Source organism: Crinia signifera, chromosome 6, assembly GCF_055691185.1.
Source record: "Crinia signifera chromosome 6, ASM5569118v1, whole genome shotgun sequence".
NCBI classification, from domain to species: Eukaryota; Metazoa; Chordata; class Amphibia; order Anura; family Myobatrachidae; genus Crinia; species Crinia signifera.
Genome location: NC_139222.1, coordinates 200,641,820 through 200,668,296, shown reverse-complemented (window position 1 = coordinate 200,668,296; position 26,477 = coordinate 200,641,820). Strand labels below are relative to the sequence as shown.

The window sequence follows — 26,477 nt, the reverse complement described above, 5'->3', positions numbered from 1 at the left end:
TATATACTGTATGTATGTATGTATGTATGTATATATGTGTGTGGGTGTATATATACTGTGTATGTGTGGGTGTATATATACTGTGTATGTGTATGTGTGTATATATATATATATATATAGCCTTGGAAGTAGATCATACAACGGGGCGGCACTCGAACGGGTTTTTCTCATGAAATGATTGCAGACCGACAACTGCTTTGGTCTGACGTTTCGGTAATTTAATACATTTTTAAAAGACACAAATACATACAAAGAACACTTACTTTTATAGAAGAAATCACCAGTGACAAGTCCCGGCGTCTCCACGCCCGAGCCCGCGCCGGCGCACGCATCTGACGTCACTGGACGACGTCCTCAGTACAGGCAGCTGCACGGCTTGGGCCGTTGCTATGGTGACCACCGGAGACCTGCAATAATAAGTAAAAAGAGTGTAAAAAACGTGAGACACTTAAGCAGACAGTGCATGTATAGCAGGCTAGTGGAAAAAGATATAATGCTAGGCAAACACAATGTTATTGCGGATTAAACTTGATAACAGGTACATCGTATCACTGTATATGCTGCCAAACAAAAATGAAATAAGTAACTCAAGCAGAGAGGGGAGGGGGAAGAGAGACATGAGAATCAATCCAGGGCCGGCATAATTAGTACCGTGTTGACCAAAATGTCGACACACTGGATACAGACTACAAGAAGCAATTCAAGGATGAATATTCATTAAGCCCAGCAGAGGAGAAAGTCGGCTCCTGATTGGCCAGAAATCATTCTGTGCAGAGACGCTGAGGAGGAAACATCTCTGCGCCTGTCAAAGTCCTGCGAGCCGGCTACCAGATGGGAGAAGCGCTGTCACCGGAGAGGATTCCGAGGTCGTCGCCGGGGACCAGGTGAGTTGGATTTGCTTCCTTAGGTACCCCTGGGGACTACCTCGGATCCCGGACCCCGGATTCTGCAGCCCAGGAGCCCCGGAACCCCAGGACCAGCCCCGGAACCAGGACCAAGGCCCCGGAACCGGACTCTTCTGCCCTGGAGCCCCGGACCCAGGATCCAGGGACCGACCTACGGGCTCAAGGTAGGTAAGTATCAGTGTGTGTGTGTTTTGTGTGTATTAAACTTTTATTTTACAGTGTGTCAGTGTGATTTTGTTAACTATTTTGTACTGCAGAACTACAAGTGCCAGCGGGCCCTTTAATGCCCCGCATGCTGGGACTTGTGGTTCTCCAAGTCCCAGCATGCGGGGTAGGCTTGCTGGGACTCATAGTTCGCCAGTATAAAACAATAGTTGTATTTCTTTTTTTTACACAAGCCATCAGCCCGATGCCCACCGCCCAGGGGCATCGGGGACAGCCCCGGACTATCAGCATGGGCTGGTAAGTCCTGGAGGGGGGGGACCCCTTCATTGGGGGGGTCCCCACTTCCCCAGGACCCCTGCCCATGCTGACCAGCCAGGGGGTTAATGCTTTGGCCACGGGAGCTTATATAATAAGTTTCCCCCGGCTGTGGCATTACCCTGCTAGCTGGTTGTGTCCGGTGCTGGTTCTTAAAATACGGGAGACCCCTAGTCATTTTGTCCCCCGTATTTTGGGAACCAGCGCCGGACCTTGAGCCTGGTGCTGGTTTCATGAAATCAAGGGGACCCCTATTTGTCGGGGACCCTGATTTTATGTCACCAGCACCGGCTCAGTGAGCCCGGGGCTGGTTATGCTCGGGCGGGGGACCCCGCGCTCGTTTTTTTTTTTTTTACTTTGCGCTGTCCTGCAAATGTGCGATTTTCAGACATGAAAATCGCACATTTTCAGGACTAAATACAGCGCACCACTTCGCCGCAAATCGCCCCTCTTTGCACTTTTCAGCCTCCAATGCGCATCACATTAAATATGCGCATTTTGACTGAAAAGTGCGATTTGTAAAAGTGCGATTTGCGGCGATGTGGTGCGCGAATAAAACATGCGCATTTAGCACATCCCATAGAATGTCACCCTATATCTCTCAGGAAGGCACCGCGGTTGTTGAAGTATCTTGTTGGGAGTGCCAGATCCCTACCCCATCTATTTATATATATATATATATATATATATATATATATATATATATATATATATATAAATAAAAAGGTTGTTTTAGATTTTTAGATAGTGTGGAGGCCATGCCCATTTCACGAGGCCACGCCCACTTTTCCAGGAGTGCGCGCATTACTTACAAGAGGGGGATCTCCAGGAATCGATGATGAGTGAGGTGAGCAATGTCCCCAGCCCCTCAGGCTGCAGAATAGATGCTGTGTGCATGCGCCGAAACCGTGGGTGCTCCGGGGCCCGAGCACCCACGGAAAGTGAGGAGTACCCACGGCACGGGCCACGGCAGCAGGGTCCCAGCAGCGGATATGCCATCAGTAGCGGGGGTCCCTGCGGCGGATTGGAACTAGTAGCGGTATTAATACCGCTGCTAGTTCCCATCTTCCGCGGGGACCCTGCTGCTGACGGCATATCCGCCGCTGGGACCCCGCTGCGGCGCTGCCGCTGCCAGGATCCCCAACGCGAGCCGCGGGTGAGTCCCGGGGGGGTGGGTGGTAGTCGGGGGGGGGGGGGGCGGGGGAGAGAGCACCCACCGAAAAAATTGTTAATCAGCGCCCCTGGCCTGAGGGGCTGGGGAGATAGTGACAGGGGTGTGAAAGGGGGGACTTGCAACTGCCCAAAACCCCTCCCCCCCCACCAGGGGACGTGGAAATTCGCCAAAAAACGGGACATTCCCACAAAAAAGGTGGTATAGTTGGGAGGTATGAGCTATACACTGTATATGTCTAGTGTCCGTTTGTGTGTTTCCAAGACATTGCCATCTGTTGACAGCGACTGAAACTACATCTCTTTCTCTCTCTCGCACGTACACAAACACAGTAATCACAAGGTAGCAGACTAGCTTTCGAAGCATTTGCTTCGAGCTGGCTTTCTAGTGTAAAAGTATTTGAGCCCATCTACGTTTGGTACGTGCATTATATAAAACTGAGGAACAACGCCATCCGCGGAACGCATATAATAATACGCTTCTGTATCCCCGGCAATGACTGGACTGCCAGCAGCACCGCCGGAGGAGAGGGCGCTGCGGGGACCAGGCATGCCAGGATGCTGCTGCTGCTGCTGTAGCAGAGGCGTCACCACACCAGCCGCTAGTGCCGGGCAGCCGGGAGTCGCCGCCGTGACGCGCTCATTGTGCATTCCGGAGATCATGGCGCTGTGAGAGGCCCGACATGGAGGAGGCTGCCGCTGCCCCCGGTGATGAGCGCGGGCTGAGCCTGGCAGTGTGGACGGTGTGCGCAGTGGCGCTGCCGGTGCTGATAACCCTGTGGTGCAGTGTGCGCCGCTCCCGGCGGAGGTACCTGTCTCCGTCCGGGAAGCACCGCTGGCGGGATACGGATTTATTCGGGCGGCCCACGTACTGCTCGGTGTGCGGCCTGCACATCATGCGGGGAGCGTACTGCCTGTGCTGCGGCCTGTGCGCGGACGAGCCCTGCGTGTGGGCGGCCAACAGGCGCTTCTCCTGCAAGGACGGGCTGGGGCGCCGCGATGGAGCCGCCGGCCGGAACCATCATCCTCATCACTGGGTCCGGGGGAACGTCCCGCTCTGCAGCCAGTGTGTGGTGTGCGGGCAGCAGTGCGGTAGCCAGCCCAAGTTGTGCGACTACAGGTGCCTCATCCTCTCACTCCTCCTATGCATCATACATACATACATACATAAATGCATTATTCACGGGGTGTCTGCACTGTATATGCAGCATAGACTAATGTGTCCTCATCCTCCTACGAATCATACATGGGGACTAAGTAAAAACCAGAACTGGGTCAGGAACATCAAACTCCGGAGCTTATAGATTCGGGGTGCCTGTCCGGCAGTTTGGGGTCTGAGGTGTGCCCTTGATAGCTTTCACCGAGGATATGGGGAAGGAGAGGTTACATCCTCCCTGTGTGGTCTGGACCATTCCTGTTTTTATTACATGCCTGGACCATACAGGGAGGCTTTATTCTCCCCCTCCTCTCCCTGGTGACAGGTGTCACAGCATCCCCACAGAACAGGACACTACAAGATCCAAAATTACAGATATTGATGAATGGAGTCTGTCCGGTTCCAGTTTTTACCCATACCCTCGTACATGTACAAATGTTCATTATTCCCGGCAGATGTCTGCACTGTATCTAAAGCATAGATAGACTTATGTGTCAGCTAGTAATTACATGGCGCTGCTGCATAACATCTAATTTCTCTATGCTCTATATGCTGTTGTATATGCTATGATCATATAAGTAAGTTCTTTTTAAACTGCTGTACTTTTCTAATAATAAAGTGTTTTATAATTGCAGTATATTGGGCCCATTTATCAATGAGCATATTTGCTCATTGATAAATATTTGATTTATACAGATGGAATGAATGGACACAAGTGGGAAATGTAATAGTGTATTAGATCGCCAGATGTGCGGAATGTCGACCAACCTTGGATGTTTTATTAAAGCAACAGTCATTCATAAAGCATGGTTCTGCCCTTTTAAATGATATATATATATATATATATATATAAATAAGTGTACAAGACCTGCACTCTCACCCACACAATAAGGTAACCGCTAGGGTGCCGTATAAATAGCAGTGTCCAAGAGGGACAGTGCTATGTAAATACAGTAACTCCCGTGAGGGAAAACAGCACTCACCAGACTTCACAAACACCAATGGTATAATGGAACAGAGTGTCCCAGGTTTAATAGTTCTTACGTGGAGCCTGCCGACGTTTCGGTCCAGCAAGGACCATTTTCAAGGCAGAAAGTATCCAACCGTCCAACAGCAACAATTCAGCAGCAAAAGGGGTAACAGGGACAGGGAGCCACTGTCCGGGTCCCTGTTATATAGGGGAGTGAGTGACCTCCCACCGCTACTTGCGCTCCACAGCGCGGAGCGCATGACGTCACTTCCGTTTAGAACCGGAAGTGCGCTGCCGCAATGTATTGCGGCTTCAAAGTGCCGATCTAAGGCACTTTTCATAGCGGTCAGCTTAAGTACAGCTGCCGCTATCTCTATATAATGCGGGTCATGCAGGGCAGACTGAGGGGGTGAGTCCGGTGGCAGTGCACCATCCGGGCATGTGACCTCAGGCCAATCACGGCTGCTGATTGGTGCCTGAGTGTCACGTGTCTATTGTTTACATAGGGGCTGTCAGTGTCATTGCGTGCAGTGTGATAGTACTAAGCTGCCAACAGGGACCCGGTCCAGGGTAGGGGTGGAGGGGAAAGTAAACATAACACATATGCAGGTTATTAATAAGCGTACAGGTACATAAATCAGCATCTATAAACAAAACATTGTTGGTGTATTGCGTGCTTGGTGAGTGCTGTTTTCCCTCACGGGAGTTACTATATATATATATATATATATATATATATATATATATATATATATATATATATATATATATATATATATATATATATATATATAAAATTAGTGGCAGATTCAGCATTCCCCCACATGAACGTGATGTGGAGGAACCAGACCAGATTTTTTTAGCAGAATCCCAGGTGTGATCAGCAGCGCCTTGGATTTTCTCATATTAGGGTTTCTAGGGCAGAGTCACCTTGCTCTTGATGGTGGAACATCTACCGTAGTGATAGGCCGGGGTGTTATAGTATAGGGACCATTCGAGCCTTGCTGAGTGTAAAGTGTCCAGGGATGGATTCATCAATGATTTATGGCCGATGTTGAATACTTTTGCCATCGATGGGGGAGAATCTGATGATTTCCCTCCATCGATGGCACAGCAAAAGCGATGTTTTTTTTTTTCAAAGTGCCCCCCAACATCCATAAAACCCCGTCCCTGTATTTTGATTGGCCCACAGGTCAATTAGTCTAAAAATATGGATGATCATCAATACGTGAAACATCGATTGTCATCCATTGCATAGTTTTACATTATTCATGGACAGTTGCTTTATGGCAACGATGGCCATCCCTAAAAGTTTCGGTTTTTTCGGCCCCCACACACAACTGTGCATCACCACATAACTGACCCTAAGGAGCCACAATTTATTTAAGTTATTATTTTTTTCCCCAAAATTGATCGATAAATGTTTATCCTATGAGTGCCATGAAAAAAATTCTTACACTGTAGGTTGCCATGATTCAAGAAAGTTTGGGACCAGCTGGCTTAAATACAAATTTGATACCTGTAGCCATACCTGAATTCTTTCAATTCTCTTGTGCATACATATTTCTATCTGTATTCAAAAAATAAAATTATTGTTCTTCCTGTAAAGTCAGGATGTTTTTTCTTTGCCTTTTCCTATAGATGCATCTGGTGTCAGAGAACTGTCCATGATGACTGCATACAAAGCCATCTAAAGACTGAGGACTGTGATCTTGGTGAATTTAGAAATCTTATTATACCACCAAATTATCTTTTGGCTGTTAAACAAACGAAGAAGAGCAAACCACCAGACTCTATGAAGGAGGTACAGAAATATTTAGTTTATTAAACCCAAATTTAAGATTTCCCCAGACATTATGAATACACTGAAAAATTAATTATCTAGTGGAATAAGGGGCGGTGTTCAATAATGTCAGATTTTTCGCCAAGGTGAAAAATCTTTACTTTTCTCAGTTTTTAGAGCAAATGGGGATTCTCCCTATTCAATTGGAGGGCCGATTTTTTTTTTTTTTTTTATCTGCCTAGGTGAAAAATGTGAAAATGGTGGGAAAAAAACCTTGATCAGCAAATTAGCTGTTGATCCATGTGTTTTTGACACTTTGCCGGTGAAAATGTGTCCGTAATCAACGCTTTTTTTAGGCATCTCTATTGAAATGCCTTCAATAGAGGCTAAAGAACTGCACGTAAGATTTACTTTAGATTTACACTATCTTGCTATTTGCCCGTACGCCAAATACATTCTACAGGCGACATAGTCAAGATAGACTTTTCTGCAGTCTATTTAGTCATGTGATGCCGCCGCGGGTCAAACATCGGGATCGTATGTGGCTGAACACTGCAATTTTGACTATATAGTCAAAATCGGTAGCCAATATCGCACCGTGTATGTACACAGCTTAACACTGGAGGGTAGCATATAGTCAGATGTCAAAGTCTATGGAAATATATCGTTATGTTTTATGGGAGATGACTTGCATCCTTCTGAGGCTATTAGAAGTGAACTCTGAACAAATTGTCCAGTGTGTGCCTGCTCCTCCTTCGTCTGTACATGCAGGACGGTAGAGGACAAAGCTAGTGGAATGCAGCATGGCCGCTGCCAGGGCTCTTTGAGTGCTGGCATCGGAAGATGTGTATGCCATATCCTGTCATCTACGATCTCGCTGATTACACAAGCCTTACCTCAGCTTTATTTGTATGTAGTACTCATGATATGTTCCTAGAACCCTTCAGTAAAAATCCATATTGTTTTCAGTAGAGCGCACATTAGCCTATATATTAAGTTCCGTTTTCTAAATATAGTATTAGGCTGTAATATTGTACACACTTTCATTCTGCAGCAATCAGTGAGTTAACAATTGTTTTATCTGCGGTTTCATATTTTGCCTCCTATATTTGAATATAACCACATTATGTTATTCTTCTAGTTAGTGGCTGCTATGGGAAGCAACTGGAAACCCCTGATTGTTCTGGCAAACACACGAAGTGGGAACAATATGGGTGAAGTTCTAGTTAGTGAATTGAAAGGTCTTCTGAATCCTGTACAGGTGGGTATATTTGCATATTTCAAAGGTACTTATTATTATTGTAAAGTGTACATAATTAAGTGAATTACTGTCTGAATGATGGATAACATTCGTGTAATTGTTAGCAGAACACATATTATCATCTCACATGTGTAGTGTTGCTAATGCAGAGTTACTAACGTCAATTAGAGAAGAAACTTTTACACCAGGCATGTCAAAACTATGGCCCTCAAGTCTCATCATGCCTTGCCACCGTTTTGCTATTAGGGAATGCTAAAACTATGGCGAGGCATGCTGGGATGTGTAGTTTCAGTAAACAGTAAAATTAGCTTGGACATGCCTATTGTACACAGATCAGGCACAGATAAAAATTCAAAGGGAATAGAGATTGTTTTGGGCCTGTGCCTGTGTACCCGCTGCCTTCCCGCTGATCATTGGGATGCCAGCATTCACTCTACCAGTGCCAGAATTCTGACATGAAATGATGTTGGCTCCAGAATCCTGACTGCCGAGATGCCAAACGCAAGTATACTGGGGTGGGCTAGGGTCAGGACAGAGAAGGGTATAGGTTCAAGCACTAAGGGTACTTGGGGTTAGGATGAGCAGGGGAGGGTTGTTGGTTTAGGCAGCTGGGTGTGGGTGGGGCATGTCTGGTTAGGCTGCAGGGAGGGAAGGGAAGTATACTTTCTGACCTCTGTCGGGACTACCTCCTTCAGGATTCCATCTGTATTCTGACTGCCTGCATCCCAAACTCAGGATGTATCCCAAGTCATCTCTAATCGTATCTTATATAGGAAAATTCGCATTTGGTACAAATACAGACATGACCCCAATAGACCGTATACGGACAGCGGAATTCTAACCTTAACCCATCCCTCATGCTAAACCCTAGCCACCCCCTTCAGCAGCCTAATTCTATCCCCACACACCCCCAACCCAAATATCCCCACCCAATCACCGCAGTCTAACCCTACTCCTGCACTTACTGCCTAACTCCAAGCCCAGTACCGGGGAAATGTGGCGGTCTTCTGACTGTTGGGAACCCGCTTTCAGTATTTTGACTATCAGGATTGCGATCGCAAATGAATTATTATGCCTGTTTGATACTGTAATTGTGTACTCCTATGGTCAGCAACTAGTGTAACCTTCCAATAAATTGATTTGTAGGTCCGAATTAGGCTGCAGGAACAAAAAACAGGAGAATGTTTACAATAGTTAAAATGTTATTTAGTACAAGTTCATCTTTGAAATGAATGCTGCTGTCTTGCTGCAAGAATATTCCCGACAGAGTTGCAGTCATTTCTTTATATTGTGGTCAGTTGTTTTTTGGGGGGAATGTTTGATGCTTCCTGAATTTTAAAATTTATTTGTAGGTCAAAACTATGTTCTCTGCCGTCATGATTTTGTGTAAATCTAAGCAAAACGTTTGATTTATGTTAATGCTTAATCTGTATTTCCTGAAATTTACACTGGTTAAAAAGAGTTATTTTTACTACACTAGGATTTTCATGCTGTGGCTGTTTCCACTTGAAACCTGAAAGCTACTGTGACATCACTGTCAAAGTATATACTCTATATACTGTACTTACACTTAAGATTGATTTGCATAGCTAGTGTATTTTGCCAATCATGCTCTCTACGTGCACTGTCCTATTAGTTAAGGTTTGAAAATATATTTTGTAGGTATTTGACTTGAGCAAAACGTCTCCATTCAAAGCTCTTCAACTGTGTGCACTCCTCCCTGCTAATTCTGCCAAGGTGCTTGTCTGCGGAGGGGATGGCACTGTCGGCTGGGTCCTCGATGCTGTTGATGAGATGAAAATAAAGGTAAATGTGATCTATCACACTATAAGCTGCTAGTGATTTGGGTGTTTCTGGACATGCATTGTAGAATCTTAGCCTAGTTTGATAAAGTTGAGGAAAATTTGATTACTTAAGATGTGTACACACGGTGCAATTCTGGCCCATGGCCAATTTCGACTATCTGATTTTGGCTAACTGCACTTTAGGACAAGATGGACCCAATTTCTGTTGAGCTCTCCCGGCAGCTTCCTTGGAGAGCTCACTTACAATTTGGCACTTAAAAAAACCCCCATTGAAATGAATGGGAGGCTGATGATTGGCTGATAAAGCTCTCTCAGCCAGTCATCAATCAGCGGCCCCCCATTCTTGTGTATGTTGTTTTTTTTTTTTTAATAAAGTGCGGTGAGCGCACCGAGCTGGAAGCGTGGCAAACGCAGTGGAAAATGAGCCCGAAGCGTGGTGAGCGGATGTGGAATTCACATCAAGTAATCCGCGTCAGCTCGCCATGCTTCTGGCTCGATTTACACTGCGCTCGCCACACTTTATAAAATCTACTCCACGCCGACGTGGATAACGGGGGTATGAACAGGTTGGGAGGACTCGTACCACGTCCCCTCGCAGCGTTCGCCACGCTTCGGACTCAAGTGGATAATGGGGGTGTTTCAGGAACACATTCACACGTCAGGCAGGTTAAAAATGGTCAATGGTTCCCACACAATGTAATAAGCGCTGACACAACGATGACTGACCACGCTAACTGCGTAAGATCCGGTTAGGCGCGAACGCACAGTCGCAGACACAAGCTGGCTGCGGGAACACGACGCCGATGCTGGCTGCGATGCTGAAAGGGACACTATGCTGACTACGTAAGTGCCGCCGTGAAACTACACAAGTACAGTACCAAGTATTTAATAAAAAACAGAAGCAGAGACATTGGCTCTCCAACACGCTGATGGGTATGCAAAGTGATCGGACTGCCCGTGTGTGATTGACCATTAATGGAAAGGTTCCTATGGGTCCCTCTGTGGGGAGTAAGACATAGTGTAATGGCCTTAGGCAAAACACAGAAAATAGAAATTTATCTGAGAGCTCTCCTGACTTTGCTTGGTATTATTATCCATTAAGCCAAGAAAGCACTAGCATGCATGCATACATACATTGGTATCAAGGCATCAGTCATGCCACCCTGAGGCATTGCATCCTGGGTAACAGCACCAGATGAACATCGCTTGTTAAGTGTTTACAGTACTGCAGTATGTATAAAATATGTCTTTGGAATGATACATTAAAAACATGTACTAAAGTAGATTTAAAGCAGATTATTTGTACATGATAAAAGCAATGATAATGGACCAATTCTGGTAATCCGTGCTAGGATGATTCCTTGTTACAGAAGATCATGGTAAAGAAGAATTAGAAGAGAGGCAAGAGAACCAACATATGGAAATATAGCTGCACTCCTTACCTACAGTATATTGTTATGTGACTTCTGTGTTTTTCTCCTATTTCCTATATTCGTCATAGTCTATTTATCTGTATATCTGTTTTTATTTTAAATGGTCTTCAAGTCTCCATTTTTGAATGTATTTGTGTATCCAGGGCCAAGAAAGTTCAGTACCACAGGTAGCAGTATTACCCCTGGGAACTGGCAATGACCTGGCTAATACATTAGGATGGGGAGCAGGATATGCCGGTGAGGTGCCTGTGGAACAAATACTGCGGAATGTGATGGACGCAGACCTTGTTAAGCTTGACCGGTGAGCAAGATAATAGTGCTGAAGCTTTTTATCCATTCTATGTTTAGTTGTGTTTTGTGTATGACAGCACAATGTGCAAACTGTCCAATGTTTACGTTCCGATCTTTGCAGGACCTTTTCCTGAACCTTTTTAACCACATTTTCACTGATCACAAATGGAAGCAGATACTGGCAAGATTCAGTTTCCGTTCTAATTAAGCTATCACATCTAGCCATGCAATGACTTGTCTTAATCTCTATTTATCAGGTGGAAAGTGCAGGTTACTAACAGGGGCTACAGTCTAAGGAAACCAAAGGTAAAATGATTTTTAATTTTGAGTCTGTTTGGGTACTTAATGTTATCTGTAAACTTGGTTATTGCTTCTTTCACAAATTCAAGTTGAACTTTTATGTATCCTGCAGAAACTGTTATGAAACATAGTGCAAGATAATTATAATTGTATTGTTCTTGCAGGTGCTATCAATGAATAATTACTTCTCAATAGGACCTGATGCCCTGATGGCTTTAAATTTCCATACACACCGAGAGAAGACACCTTCTCTGTTTTCCAGCAGACTGGTTAATAAGGTAGGATTTCCTCCATAGCCTGTGAAAAACTTAAAATGATATAGATATCAGTAACCGGCTCTTACTTCACAATCCATGTCAGCATAGGGAGAATATAATAGTGTGGTGAGGCACCATGGTGAGCGAAGAACGGTAACGCATTACACAAGAAAAATTGTAAAAACTCATGTAGACCTTTTCATAGTCAAACTTATTCAAGTCGACTTTTTTGACCCTTTTGCCCTTTCACGTGTTGAATTTTTGACACCGTTAACTTTTTTTTTTTTTACCCTGTCAACCTATTACATGTCTACCTTTTGGGGTAGATCTATTGACTGTCTGTCTAATAATCCACATCCGCTGCAGGACACTGACCTGCAGATGGAACAGCGGGACTGCCCAGACAAGTGGTGCTTTCTCTCAAAAAGCAGGACAGTTGGGAGGTATACTATACCTGGTGGCATATTCAATGGTCCTCAGAACCTGTCCTTAGTACATACCACATTCCCTGTTGACTTCTGACCCATTGTCCTTTTTCTAATATATTGCTTGTTTTATGTGTCTGTTTCCTCTTAGAAACGTATTAGAAATTGTTTGGAAAGAAAATGTTTAAGCTTTCTAGGTTTATCTTTCATTTTGTATGGTTCGGGATTTTATTGTCTTTTGTGCCTTTTTATGCAGCATTTGGGGGTATTTAATTAGTCCGGTTTTTTTCGGCCATCTGAAAAAAAGAAACACTGTCCCTATTCAATTGTGGCCATTTTCGGATGTTTTTTTAGCCTATGTGGTTTTCCTATAGTAAAAAGTCAAAACTGCATTGGGGGAAAATAGTCGAAACTGGATGCATTTTTTTCAATAAAACACATGAATCGGTGAGTAATTCTGATGATCTACTTGATTTCCAAAACCGTGATGATTTGTCTGGCAGTTGAAAAATCAGAAATTTAATTGAATAGGTCTTAAAATAAATTTTACCAAAAATCTTCTGAAAGTGCTGACTTTCCTACTGTCAGAAAAATTGCCACTAATTAAATATATTTAAGATCTTTGTGGGGTTTACTAGACTTTTAAAGAGAGTTAATACAATATTTTAATGTTTTGATTTTTTTACTTTTTCCAGGCAGTATATTTATTTTATGGAACCAAGGATTGTTTAGTTCAAGAATGTAAAGATCTTGACAAAAAAGTTGAGGTGAGGGTTCTACATCATAAACCAATATGTAAACATAATGTAAAAAAAATACAGTGAATCTCTGAACCAATTAAGAAGGAGGTGTAAATACATGACCATACCTACCATTATTTTGTCATCTTATTTGAAAGTAACATGTCATGCAATGCTACAGAATGGAGGAAATTCAGCAAATATGTTGGCAGTATCCACTTTTGTTTCTCACCTGTGGCTCGTGGAAACTGTATTCCCTGCAAAGCAACGCTTCAAGTCAGGAGATGTGCACAAATGTCCGAACCTCACATCCAGACACCACTTCTATCACCCCTATTACATTCTGCTATTGGTTATGACTATGGAGGTTGTTTTGTTTTTTAAACACATTGGCGCAGACTATACTATCTAACAATCTCAGCCACACATTACTTTTGTTAAAAGGCTTGTGGATTTTAAATGGCATTTCTTTAATATAAAGAGGTAAATCATTTTGGTTTTACAGAAACATGTGACAAATGACATAGGAAATGGATGCAAAGCTGGTATAAAAACATAAAAGCTAAAATGATAGAAAATAGAACACTTACCATAATGTTTCAGTGGAATGACAGACTTGGAACAACTTCCAGTTAGATTGATTGTTAACCCCTTCCCGACATTGCCTTTTATGCCTTTTATGCCTTTTTTTTTTCCTCGCGTTCAAATAAGCGTAACTTTTTTAATTTTCTGGCTATATAGACACATGAAGGCTTTTTTTTTGCGGGACAAGTTGTACTTTGTAATGGTACCATTTACTATACCGTATAATATTCTGGGGAATCAGGAAATAATTCAATGTGGGGTAAAAAAAAAAAAAAAACACCATTCCACAATTTTGCGCTGGTTACGGTTTTTTTGGAGTTCATAGTTCGTTTAAAATGATGGGTTATCTTTATTCTATGGGTCGTTACGATTCTGGTGATACCAAACTTATATAGTTTTCGTTATGTTTTACCACTAAAAAAAAAAATCGCAACTTTTACGGTTTTTCTAATTTGCGCCATGTTCTGCGGCTTATAACTTTTTTATTTTTCCACCTACGGACCTGGGTGAGGGCTCATTTTTTGCGGGCTGAAGTGTACTTTTTAATTAATTTAATTATGGGATATGGGCGACTTTCTGATCTCTTTTAGTTATTTATTTTTGGGTACGCGATGCGACCAAAAAACGTAGTTTTGGCGTTTGGAATTATTTTCCGTTTACGCCTTTAACCGTGCGGGATAACTAATGTTATATTTTAATAGATCGGACTTTTAGGAACGCGGCGATACCAAATATGTTTTTTTTTTTTATTTTTTATTTATTTTTATTTGTGAAATGGGGAAAGGGGGGTGATTTGAACTTTTAATATTTTTTTTTTTTTTTTAACTTTATTTTTTTTTTTTTTTTTACTTTTACTACAAGGCCCCCTAGTGTACTTGACCACTAGGGGGCGCGATCGCCTGTACTAGGTTCAGCCATAGAGCTCTATGGCTGAACGTAGTGATTTTATGCACTTCCTATTACATCCTGCCTGAGGCAGGATGTAATAGGTATGCATACACGGCCAGCACAGGGGTCTACATTAGACCCCTGGCTACCATGGCAACCGATCGGCACCCTCCGATCTCGCTGCGGGGGGCCCCGATCGGCGCCGGAGGGGGGCGCCCCCCCTCCGATCAGCTATTTAAGCACTGCGGTCGCTTTGCCCGCGGTGCTTAAAGGGTTAAACGGCCACGATCGGCGAACTCGCCACTCGTGGCCGTGAGAGCAGGGACCTGGCTGTAATATACAGCCATTACCTGCTCTCTTTCAAGCCAGCTCACTCCGTGAGCTGGCTTGATTCCCCCTCAACCGACATATGACGTAAATGTACGTCATATGTCGGGAAGGGGTTAAGACTCAGACCAACAGTAGTTTAAGATGATCTGTTAATTCCCTAGTTGTCTTCCTCAGCCCCTCTTTCGGGATACACCTGGGGCAGGCTATGCACAATGCTTAATGAATGTTATTCCTCCTTTGTCCCACACTTAGCTCAGCTAGAAATATGTCATATGCTGCCCTCTTCTTGCTCAGTTTAGTAGACTTAGGGCCTTATTTTGGTTCATTCTTTCTGACAAAATCCTTCTTAGATGGGCAAAACCATGTGCACTGCAGGTGGGGCAGGTGTTACTTGTGCAGAGAGAATTAGATTTGGGTGGGGGTTTTACTTCAAAGTGAGATCTATATTGCAGTGTAAAAATAAAGCAGTCAGTATTTTCCCTGCACAGAAATAAAATTACTCACCCAAATCTAATTCTCTCTGCACATGTTACATCTGCCCCCCTGCAGTGCACATGGTTTTGTCCATCTAAGAAGGATTTTGTCAGAAAGAATGAACCAAAATAAGGCCCTTAGTCCTCTTTTTAGAGAAGGCTTACTGCGTCCCACTGTCTTCACAAAAACCTTACAGTATAGCGCTACCATAAATTTATGGCAGAAGCTAAATTATTTCAGAATGAAACCCACAGTCTTTGTTTGGGGGGGAATTCAGGTTGGTTTGCAAAAGCAAACTCCTTCTTTAATGGACAAAATCATGTGTACTGCAGGTGGGGCAGATGTAACGTGCAGAGAGAGTTACATTTTGATGGGGTGTATTCAAACTGAAATGTATATTGCAGTGTAAAAATAAAAAAGCCAGTATTTACTCTTCACAGAAACAAATTAACTCACCCAAATGTAACTCTCTGCACATTTTTCATCTGCCCCGCCTGCAGTGCACATGGTTTTGTCCATTAACCCCTTCCCGACGAGGCCTTTTTTGTTAATTTTTTTTTTTTTCCTCGCGTTCAAATAAGCGTAACTTTTTTAATTTTCCGGCTATATAGACACATGAGGGCTTTTTTTTTGCGGGACAAGTTGTACTTTCTAATGGTACCATTTACTATACCGTATAATATTCTGGGGAATCAGGAAATAATTCAATGTGGGGTAAAAAAGAAAGAAAACGCAATTCCACAATTTTGCGCTGGTTACGGTTTTTTTGAAGTTCATAGTTCGTTTAAAATGATGGGTTATCTTTATTCTATGGGTCGTTACGATTCCGGTGATACCAAACTTATATAGTTTTCGTTATGTTTTACCACTAAAAAAAAAAATAGAAACTTTTACGGTTTTTCTAATTTGCGTCGCGTCGCCATGTTCTGCGGCTTATAACTTTTTTATTTTTCCACCTACGGACCTGGGTGAGGGCTCATTTTTTGCGGGCTGAAATGTACTTTTTAATTAATACCATTATGGGATATGGGCGACTTTCTGATCTCTTTTAGTTATTTTTTTTTGGGTAGGCGATGCGACCAAAAAACGTAGTTTTGGCGTTGGGAATTATTTTCCGTTTACGCCTTTAACCAGGCGGGATAACTAATGTTATATTTTAATAGATCGGACTTTTAGGAACGCGGCGATACCAAATATGTTTATTTTTTTTATTTTATTTTTTATTTTTATTTGTGAAATGGGGAAAGGGGGGTGATTTGAACTTTTAATATTTTTTTTTTTTTTTTTTTATTTTTAAACTTTTTTTTTTTTTTTTTACTTTTACTACAAGGCCCCCTAGTGTACTTGACCACTAGGGGGCGCGATCGCCTGTACTAGGTTCAGCCATAGAGCTCTATGGCTGAACATAGTGATTTTCAGCACTTTCTATTACATCCTGCCTCAGGCAGGATGTAATAGGAATGCTGACACGGCCAGCACAGGGGTCTACATTAGACCCCTGGCTACCATGGCAACCGATCGGCACCCTCCGATCTCGCCGCGGGGGGCCCCGATCGGCGCCGGAGGGGGGCGCCCCCCCCCTCCGATCAGCTATTTAAGCACTGCGGGCGCTTTGCCCGCGGTGCTTAAAGGGTTAAACGGCCACGATCGGCGAACTCGCCGCTCGTGGCCGTGAGAGCAGGTACCTGGCTGTAATATACAGCCATTACCTGCTCTCTTTCAAGCCAGCTCACTCCGTGAGCTGGCTTGATTCCCCCGCAACCGACATATGACGTAAATGTACGTCATATGTCGGGAAGGGGTTAAAGGAGTTTGCTTTTGCAAACCAACCTGAATCACTCCCTTTGTTTGGTCTGTGACCCCCCATATGCCAAGAGATGGCTGCCAGAGACCACGTGTCTCTTTTTAAGTATTTAACCTGGAATACACCCCTGTGTTCAGTATCCATATTCTAAAGCAGTTTGCCTTAGGAGAAATCCTTTGCTGTTCAGATCTGTATTTTAACTCTTGATTGGTCTTCCACCACAATAGAATTTATGAACAGGATGCATTTTATAGCCTCACACTTAATATTACTCATTTTATCAGCTACATAATCTGCTTATTGTTTACCCTACCATTTCCTAGAGCAGGACCGTGTGTAATATAAGTGCAGCCCTTATGCAGGATTCAGGTATCCAGCTTCAGTTTTTTTTGATGTGCCATTATTTCTTTAACTCCTCCCTTTTATTCAACATATTACTTTAACCCTTTCAAGTCAAACATCTAGGGGTAGATGTGTGAAGCAGTGATAAGGGAGAAGTGATAAAGTGCCTGGTACTTTATCGCCGTCCAATCAGCTTCAAACTGTCCCTTTTTAAACCCAGCCTGTAACTTAACAGTCAAAAGCTGATTGGCCGGTGATCAAGTACCAGGCACTTTATCACTTCTCCTCCCTTATCACTGCTTCATACATCTACCCCGTAGTCAGGCTCAACAGCCCTGGCGCTAGTAGCAGATCCAATGGTGAGCCACTTTAAAATAAGAAAGTTAACATCGTTCAACATTCAATGTAGACCATTTTGAATAAAACATTTTTTTTTTAAATTACAATTAATTTAAACTTTGCAAATTGCAAAAAAAAAAATTGGACTGCAAAAGGTTAAAACTGGAATGTAACCAGGAATTTGGAAGTCATATAGAAGGATACTGATGGGGTCCCCTCAACAAGCCACATGGAGCTGCTGTTCCCCTCTGAGCAGATTTAATACCTGATGTAGTTGGTGGTCCCACAGCATTGAGCTCTTCAGACACCGCAGCGGGGTGTAGGAATTGACAGGGTAACAGGGTAATGCCACAGACATGAGAAAACGTTTTAGGCAAGTTCCCCCGGCCAAAGCATTCATTCCTGCTGCTGGCCAGCCCGGGAAGGGACCCTGAGAGAGTGGGAAACCCCCCAAAAAGAGGTACCCTCCCTCCAGAGTTCACCCTGCCCAGGATAAAGCCTGGAGCTGTCCCCAGGGTGATGGTCACAGGGCTGATGATAAAAGTTAATATTAGAATAAAACTATTGTGTAATGTTGTGAAACTACAAGTCCCAGCAAGCCTGCACCACATCACAAGTTGGACATGCTTTGTTCTAATTTGTATGTTAAGGGATAGTACTGCTAACAGCTTGTACTTACCTGTGGTCAGTGTAAATACATAGTTCTCAAGTATGATGGAGCGTAGAAGTGAATTACTACTTATCCATTTTCATTATGACTGGAATTCCTTTTTTAGCCGCTGAAGTAGCAATAGATTTACAGGTTTCCTGTGTTCACTCTCATCTAGGTGAGCAGCCAACTGTGTGTGCTGACCTCTTGTACTTTGTAACTGCAGCTTGAATTGGATGGAGAGCGGATATCCTTGCCTAACCTGGAAGGAATTGTTGTGCTGAACATTGGCTACTGGGGTGGTGGCTGCCGTTTGTGGGAAGGGATGGGGGATGAACCTTATCCTTTGTCAAGGTGGGTATCTATGAATAAATGTCTACAACTGCAATTTACATTTGCTAAAGTTCCTAATGGATCACATTTAATGACACCTTGCCACATTCTGGCTGGCTTTTACCTGTTATCTACTGTTGTGATAAACTCTAAATTTGGACATGTTTAAGTGACCCAAGTACAATAAAGGTAAATGTGCGAAAACTTAAATAATTGTCTATTTCTCTAGACTGTTTTGGCATTTAAATTTGTTTTCTAACAAACCACATAAATAAAACCTATACACTTTGATCTGATACATTTTATTTGGGTTAACCTTTAACTTCGCTATGTTCAATAGGAATGCCACCAGCCAGCATCTGTGTATTTACCTATTGGCGCTGTCATTGTGTTTTAAAGCACCTTTCCTCATAAAAATGTTTATGTTTTTCAAACCTGCTTATAGTAACATAAATTAGTGTGGTGATCTGTAAGAAGACACTTGACGCTATAATTTTCCTTAGTCGTCCGTATCAAGTGGTAGTCTTACTAGATCACTGTAATGGTATGGGTACATTTGGATGTTTTGTACAATTCAGTAGGGTTTTACGAGAGAAATTAATTTGAAACTTGTGCAACTAGATTTGTTTTGCAATGAAAAAAGTGTTTATTTGCTTGAACTTGTGATGTGCAGTGATGAAGCTATTCCAGTTGGTAGGCATGGTCAAATAACACATACAAGCTCTGATTGTTATATATTATATGATTATCTTAAGTTTTGAAAACAATTTGCCAAGTAAAATCAGAAACCAGCTGCAAGCCATGTAGTAATGTTATAAAGATTGGCAATCCCTTTTAGCCCCAGATTCAGCTGCTAATCAGAGTGCAGTAAAGTCCTGTGGCCATGTTTGGAACATTCACTTTTTCTATGCAGAATCCAAATAGTTTATGTACCTAAAAACACCAATGTTTGTCAGCCTGCTTCTTTTCTGTTCTTTTTCTAGCTATGAATGTGAGCTTGCACAAACACCATCCGCATTAACCGTTTGTAAAATGAATATTTTAACATTCTTTTTTGTGTGTGTCTTTTGTGTTTTGAAACTAAAGACATGATGATGGGTTACTGGAAGTAGTAGGAGTTTACGGGTCGTTCCACTGTGCTCAGATGCAGGTGAAGTTGGCAAATCCTGTCCGTCTTGGCCAAGCACACACTGTAAGGGTAAGTATAGAGTGCCCTATGTTTCACCTGATAATATATAAGGCTGGGTTGTTTGAGATGAAGTTTGACGTTTTGGCTATTTTAATGCGTGCGTGCGTACGTCAGTCTTTCCCTAGGTTCTAGCACTGGATTTGGTAATTTGTAAAAGTAATTTATGGCCTTGCTTTGAACTTGTATTACTAAAGAATGTTTTTCTTGCAGCTGATTTTGAAGAATTCAAGAATGCCAATGCAGGTGGATGGAGAGCCATGGGCACAGGGACCATGCGTAGTCACCATCACTCACAAGACACATGCACTCATGCTCTATCATTCAGGAGAACAGACAGATGATGATGACGATGATGATGATGAGGATTCCTCCAGCGAATCAGACCAAGACCCACAGGATGCTGGGAATCTCCGTGATGGGGAAATGTAGGCAATTTAAAACCACATAAAAGTAGATATTTTTTGATTAAATGATATATAAAATATCTATGTGACGAGCACTATAGCACCAGTAGTTATTTATTTATACTTTATTTTTTTTTAATCTAAAATCTTTTGTGATGCGAGAGACTTACTGTTTTTTTATGCTCCATTTTTCAACTAGTTTACATCCTTCATAATTGAGATCTCAGAACACTGTAATTACACGTAACTGTTGTAATGTCCTAGTCTTAGTAAATGTCGGCTACAAGAAGGCCAATGTGCAGTGATGTCTTATGGGAATTTATGCATAGAATAGTATGGAGACTGCTATGGCTGCAGTAATGGGACTAGCTATCCGTATAATGGCAGTATGGGCATATTTTCCCAACAGAATGCCATGTATATAGATCAGGATTGCCTTCAAGTTGAAAACCATAACTTAAGGCCCATACACACTAGAAATTTGCCGATATTGGCGGTAGGGGGTGCCTATGGCATAAGTGAGCAGGTCGACGGCAGGGGGTGGTAGGGCGGTCTCCCTTGTCCAAGCATCGTCTAGTGTATATGGGTCTTTTATATTACATTTTAGCGTGTAAATTTAAACATTCCCATCTTTCAGTGAGTTTTATGTTGAAGGAAATTACAAGTAAGTGCACTTTTCATGAAACAAGCCATTGTTTGAGGCAGACCACTCTTAAGATTAGTTTTGCACAAAAAAATGACTGGTTTCCCAGAGACGTTGGGGTGAGTGACCAGAACTTCTCACATATCATTTGGCACTTTATATTTATTGACACAGGGCCAAAGACTGCACATACCATCAGAGTATAGTCATCCAAGCATTCCAGATTTTAAATATCAATCTGGAAAATACGTTAGTAAGGAGTGAAGATCATTTATAGCTTGCATAGCACCTGGGCCCACTGTTGTTTTTGCCATGATGCACGCGCATACACATTATGACATGCTGCTTGGCTTGCTATGCTGTGAAAAGTCATGCGTGACGATTGCTCCATAAGAATGAGTGGCATGCGTACACAAGCGTGTGACTCATTCACCTGTATGTGCACAACAGCTAGATGAATCACTACACAACACATAACCTAACACCAGATGTTTACTCTCTCTCCCCTATGCATGTCTACTAATTGAAAGACTAATCACATTCACCAAATTCTATAGATCGTGCACACTTTTGTTAAGGCCACCATCCACTAGGTGAGGTATCACATGTGATACCCATCCATCTTAACCAGGGGCTCTGGGGGGCAGGATCGCATACAATACATTGTATCATATGCGATCCTAGCAGGGTCTACAGGCTGCGACAAATATTCATGTCGGATCTGTGAAACACACCTCACGTTGCAGGTAAATGACATGCGATTTGTCACTTTTCCTTGCGATTCTGTTGCAGCAATGTGCCAATATCGCACTAGTGAATGGGGGCCTTTACACTTGCTGGCTGATCTCAGACTGAGAAATGTTTACAGGAATCCAATGCTCTATAGCAGTAACAAATTCAATACATTGCAATGGTAAGCTTGTTGCAACAAGAAACATTGTATTTTTTAAAGAGGTATTTTTTTTCTGACCATTTAAAAGCAGCCACTAGATTTTGCATTTAAACTGTTGTATGTATTATCCAGCAGTTAGAAGGCTTGTTTAGCAAATTGTTGATTTGCAGCAAATTTTAAATGGCAAACTTACTGGCGATTTGGCTCAAATCCTAGGAAAAATCACCCAAAAAAATGGTTCAGGTCTGCAAGAATCTAATAAGGATGTACATTTCTCTTCTGTATTAAGGTGGCAACTAAACTACATAGCCAAAACAATGTATATGGGGCCCAATTATTTCATGGATTTATTATTGCAGAAAAATTTACAAAATCTATTGTGTGCAATAAATGAATATATATTAAGAAGTCAGTATTTTCTAATTAACAAGGCGATCCATATTTTTATTATAGTGCCACATCTAGTTAAAAGCTTCTGCAATATACTATCACAATATATATATATATATATATATATATATATATATATATGTATGTGAGAGAGATTAAAGATATAGATAATTACCACCTTTAATACATCCTTGTAAACTGTATCCTTATGACTTTCTGGCCAGTAAATGGGGGAAAGAATTCAGTTGCAGTAATTTTCTGTGCTCTCACCAGCTAAATTACTGTGTTGATGGGCGTTAACCCATAAGATCTGAGATAAGTTCCGAGACCTATGGGTGAACACAATCGTGGCACATACAAAAAGGCTATTTATCTGGGATTTTCTTTCGAGCCTGAGAATCCAAATTAAATCTTAGGTAAATGCAGGCAGCCTTTATGGCTAATTTTAATAGCTGCGCTGCTTCTATCAGCCTTGGGAAATGTACTACTGCTTATTGAATTCCCCCTTATATGTACAGATGCTAATGTTATTTTTACCTACATTCAGTTTTTAAAAGCTGAACAATGATAGAATGAAGCTCATATAGGACTTGAACATGGTCATTTGTTGCTTAGTTTTACGGGTGTTCAAAGCACATTGTCAAAATAAAATGCACTGGCACAAATAGTAAGACAAGTGGATTGGCGGGTACAATTGCACTTCTTTTGAAATGAGATTGTTTTGCATACTTTTGACTGTATCAGTGTGGACAGTGGCTCCAATGACCCTTTAATTCCCACAGTGGAACAGGCTAATGAGTACTTGGTGATTGCTTGTTAGGCGGTCTTCTACATGCATCTGACCACATTAAATCCTACATACTTAAAAGCACTGTGAATGGAAGGATGCATTAAAGGTTTTGCCTATTTTAGTTTATATAATGTTCCTTGGAAATGTATAGGAGCCCATAGATTGTATGGCGCTCTATATGGAGAGTTGCTAGTGCACTAAACCAAGGTGTTTTATAGCAAGGTCAATGACAGAGCAGGAATAGGGTGAAGGTAATGTGCGGAACAGACAACACTTCTGTAACAATGTCAATCTGACTGTGAAGGGACGGAAGGGAAATGTGAGACCTCACACTGTAGTTGTTTTATTTAATTTGGAAACTCCAGCTCACAAGTAAGGATGTAACTAATAACCAAATTCTATTTATGTTAACTTGCTTCCTTATGGTGGAACAGTCAATACCAGTTACTACTTGTGAAGTTTTTATTTTCTTTCAAGATAAGATGTAATTAAAAAATATTATGTGCTTATATTTTAAGGCTTCTTATAGGTTTACATTTTCAATTACTGAAAAAAATGTAAAAAAAAAAGTTTTAATTTTGAAACTAAAGTATTCAGATGTGCTTCATGTTTACAACAAAATAAAAATTGCTACTGACATGACTTGTCTCTTTTTTTATTCATTGTTATTTTTGTTCTGAACACTGCTACAGGCTGTTGCTTATATCTGTTTAATGTGTCTATTCCAAAGACATCTGATATTTCTTGTGCTGGTACCCATCTTAAAGCTTGCAGTGAAACTGCATGAACTTAGGGCTTAGTTCACACCTGGTCGCATGGCTGCTAAATTTTGTAACCCATCGATCAGGTATATGCCGCCTCGCCAGAGTGAAATCCTGCCCCATGCAAGACTATGGGGGGTATGCAATCCCCGGCGAGCATCTCCCGATGGTGGAGATGGCCGCCGGGCACTATTCAATGCTGTCTTCCTCAACAGCATTGAACAGGGTAGCTCGTCAGAACGAGCCCGACTTCACAAACAGTCTGGCTCGTTCTGCCGAGAACGTCCGGGAAGTGACGAGATCTCGGCCGCAGCTCACGCCACGCCCATTGCAGGCAGGACATTGAATCCCACCTGCAAATTCTCGGTCGAGCTGACCGAGAACGGGACAGGGTCACAGCCGTCACAAGCTCGACAGCCACGAAACCAGATCGAATACCCCCCTATGACTTCCTTAGCACAGTTTGCAGAAATATTGCAGGCCTGCGAATAGCTGTAAATCCTTTGGCAAGTTGCTCACCATTGAATGATTTTTCGGTACTTGTGAGTTATCTGGGCTGCCGATTTTTTTATTGTATGCCTTAAGTTAAGGCATACAATCAGATGCGATATCGCATCGCATCGCATGCGATCATCGGATGCGATGACCCGATTTTTCCATAGGAAATTCAATGGGAAAAAGGGGTCCTTTTCATACCCCTACTATCCAAGTGGGCATGGAGTTGGATATAAACCTGTGGCGAGCGTAGCGAGCCACCGAGCCCGAAGCGTGGCGAGCGTAGCGAGCCACCGAGCCCGAAGCGTGGCGAGCGAAGCGAGCCCCGCGAGGGGACGGTATTCTGTGTCCCCTCGCGGGGCTCGCTACGCTCGCCACGCTTCGGGCTCGGTGGCTCGCTACGCTCGCCACAGGTTTATATCCAACTCCATGCCCACTTGGATAGTAGGGGTATGAAAAGGACCCCTTTTTCCCATTGAATTCCATGTTAAAATAGACTCAGTCCATTTTAACATTGATTCCTATGGAAAAATCGGGTCATCGCATCGCATCCGATGGTCGCATGCGATGCGATGTGCCCGATCCGACCCGATTTAGAAATCGGCAGCCCGGATAACTCACAAGTACCGATTTTTCCAATGTGTGCAGTCTGTGTTTATCCCAGGACTTGGTGCCTGCGATAAAAGCCGGCTGGCGTCACATGACTTCCTGCCAAAACGCCTGGGCACGTTTGCATTTTCCTTGACACTCCCAGAAATTGGCCGATTACCACCCCCAAATGCCAGCTTCTTGTCAATCACCTTGCGAATGCCCAGCGATAAAAAAAAAAAAAGTAGCGGGCTTTTATTACAGGAGGGCGATGTGCATGAGTACTACACATAGTCTATCGATAATCGCCTGGCCTTCTAATTTGAAGCCATGCGATCAGCTCCTGCTGTATAAAGATATTCTATTAAGCCACTGGTTTTAGTGCTGTTGGAGGGTCTATTGCCATTTAGGATTGAGAGGTACAATAGAGACCTATGGAGATGGGAGTTAGGGAAACTAACCATAAGGATTTTTTTCAATTATCTATTTAGATCCATTTAAAATTATATATTTTCTAAAGATTAGCTTAATTAAAAGAAAATCCAATCTGAGCATTTTTTTAGGGAAATAATTGGTTAAGTAGCAACAAGGTTGTGCTGGCTAAAATTAGGGTAGACAGCATGCCGCACTACATATCCCAGCATGCTTTTCCTTAGTTTTGCGATTGGGGCATGCTGTATCTGACAAGGCATGCTGGCATTTGAAGTTACACAACAGTGTCAAAGATTGTGTACCCCTGTGGTCAGGACTGCAGAACGCCAAAGTTCAGGGACTATTATCAATAGAAAAATCTGCTAAGCGTTAAGACATGGTGTTGTCAAGAATGTCCAGCTCCCAATGGGCAGGATTCTCTAAACTAAAAATGCTGTAAAAATCCCATTATCGGGTTTTTACCGCATTGTGGCATGCTCAAGACCTCCCGCCAGGTTACCGGCTTTTGCTGGCAATGCCCCATAGAAGCCTATGAGCTTCTACCGCGACACTCCACCACCCCGAACGAACCCCCGCCAAACCCCCCCCTCACCTGTGTCCGGGCAGCAACAGCGCTGTGCTGCCTGAACCTGTGATCTCCTCCTCCCTGCACTGTAAATCCTTCCGGGTGCAGGGAGGAGGAGAGCCCGCAGCAGCCGCACATAAGCTGGGTAAGGGAGGGGAAACCGCTGGGACCCGCTGCACATCGCTGGCTCACCGCAAAGGACAGCTCTTAACGCAAGAGCTGTCCTTTGCCATAATTATCACATATGTTACTGCATATGCGATAATTATGTCTGGGGTAGCTGGCGATGTGCGGCAGACGGGGGGCGCGGATATTAGAGAATCCCACCCAATGTGAATTGTATACCTCTTTTCTGTCGAATGGATGATCCGCACTAGATTTACCAACCTTCTCTGAACGGAATACAGGGAGGGGGCTGTTGTGGCATATCGTGCTAGGTGAGACAAGTGTGCTGCCACTTTATTAGCAGGAATAGTTCTAGAAAAATCCACCTCAAGCGCTATAGGAGCTTTCTGGGATTTTTTGTGCAGTAAGATAAAAATTAGCTAAACATTTCAGTAATGTTAACATGTACAGATGTGTCCTCAGACACCATGGTTTCAGGTTCT

General features: G+C 42.8%; 1 protein-coding gene across 1 annotated transcript; it reads left to right on the top strand.

Annotated features, from left to right (window-relative positions):
* The first annotated feature begins 3,069 nt into the window (after window positions 1-3,069).
* Window positions 3,070-23,667, top strand: DGKE (diacylglycerol kinase epsilon). Its single transcript, XM_083148631.1, has 11 exons — window positions 3,070-3,675; window positions 6,323-6,485; window positions 7,606-7,725; window positions 9,388-9,531; window positions 11,107-11,264; window positions 11,512-11,560; window positions 11,719-11,832; window positions 12,932-13,003; window positions 18,614-18,741; window positions 19,807-19,918; window positions 20,120-23,667. Exons 1-11 carry the CDS (start codon window positions 3,239-3,241, stop codon window positions 20,336-20,338), a joined length of 1,716 nt encoding a protein of 571 aa, XP_083004757.1. The 5' UTR covers window positions 3,070-3,238; the 3' UTR covers window positions 20,339-23,667.
* Window positions 23,668-26,477: the final 2,810 nt, after the last annotated feature.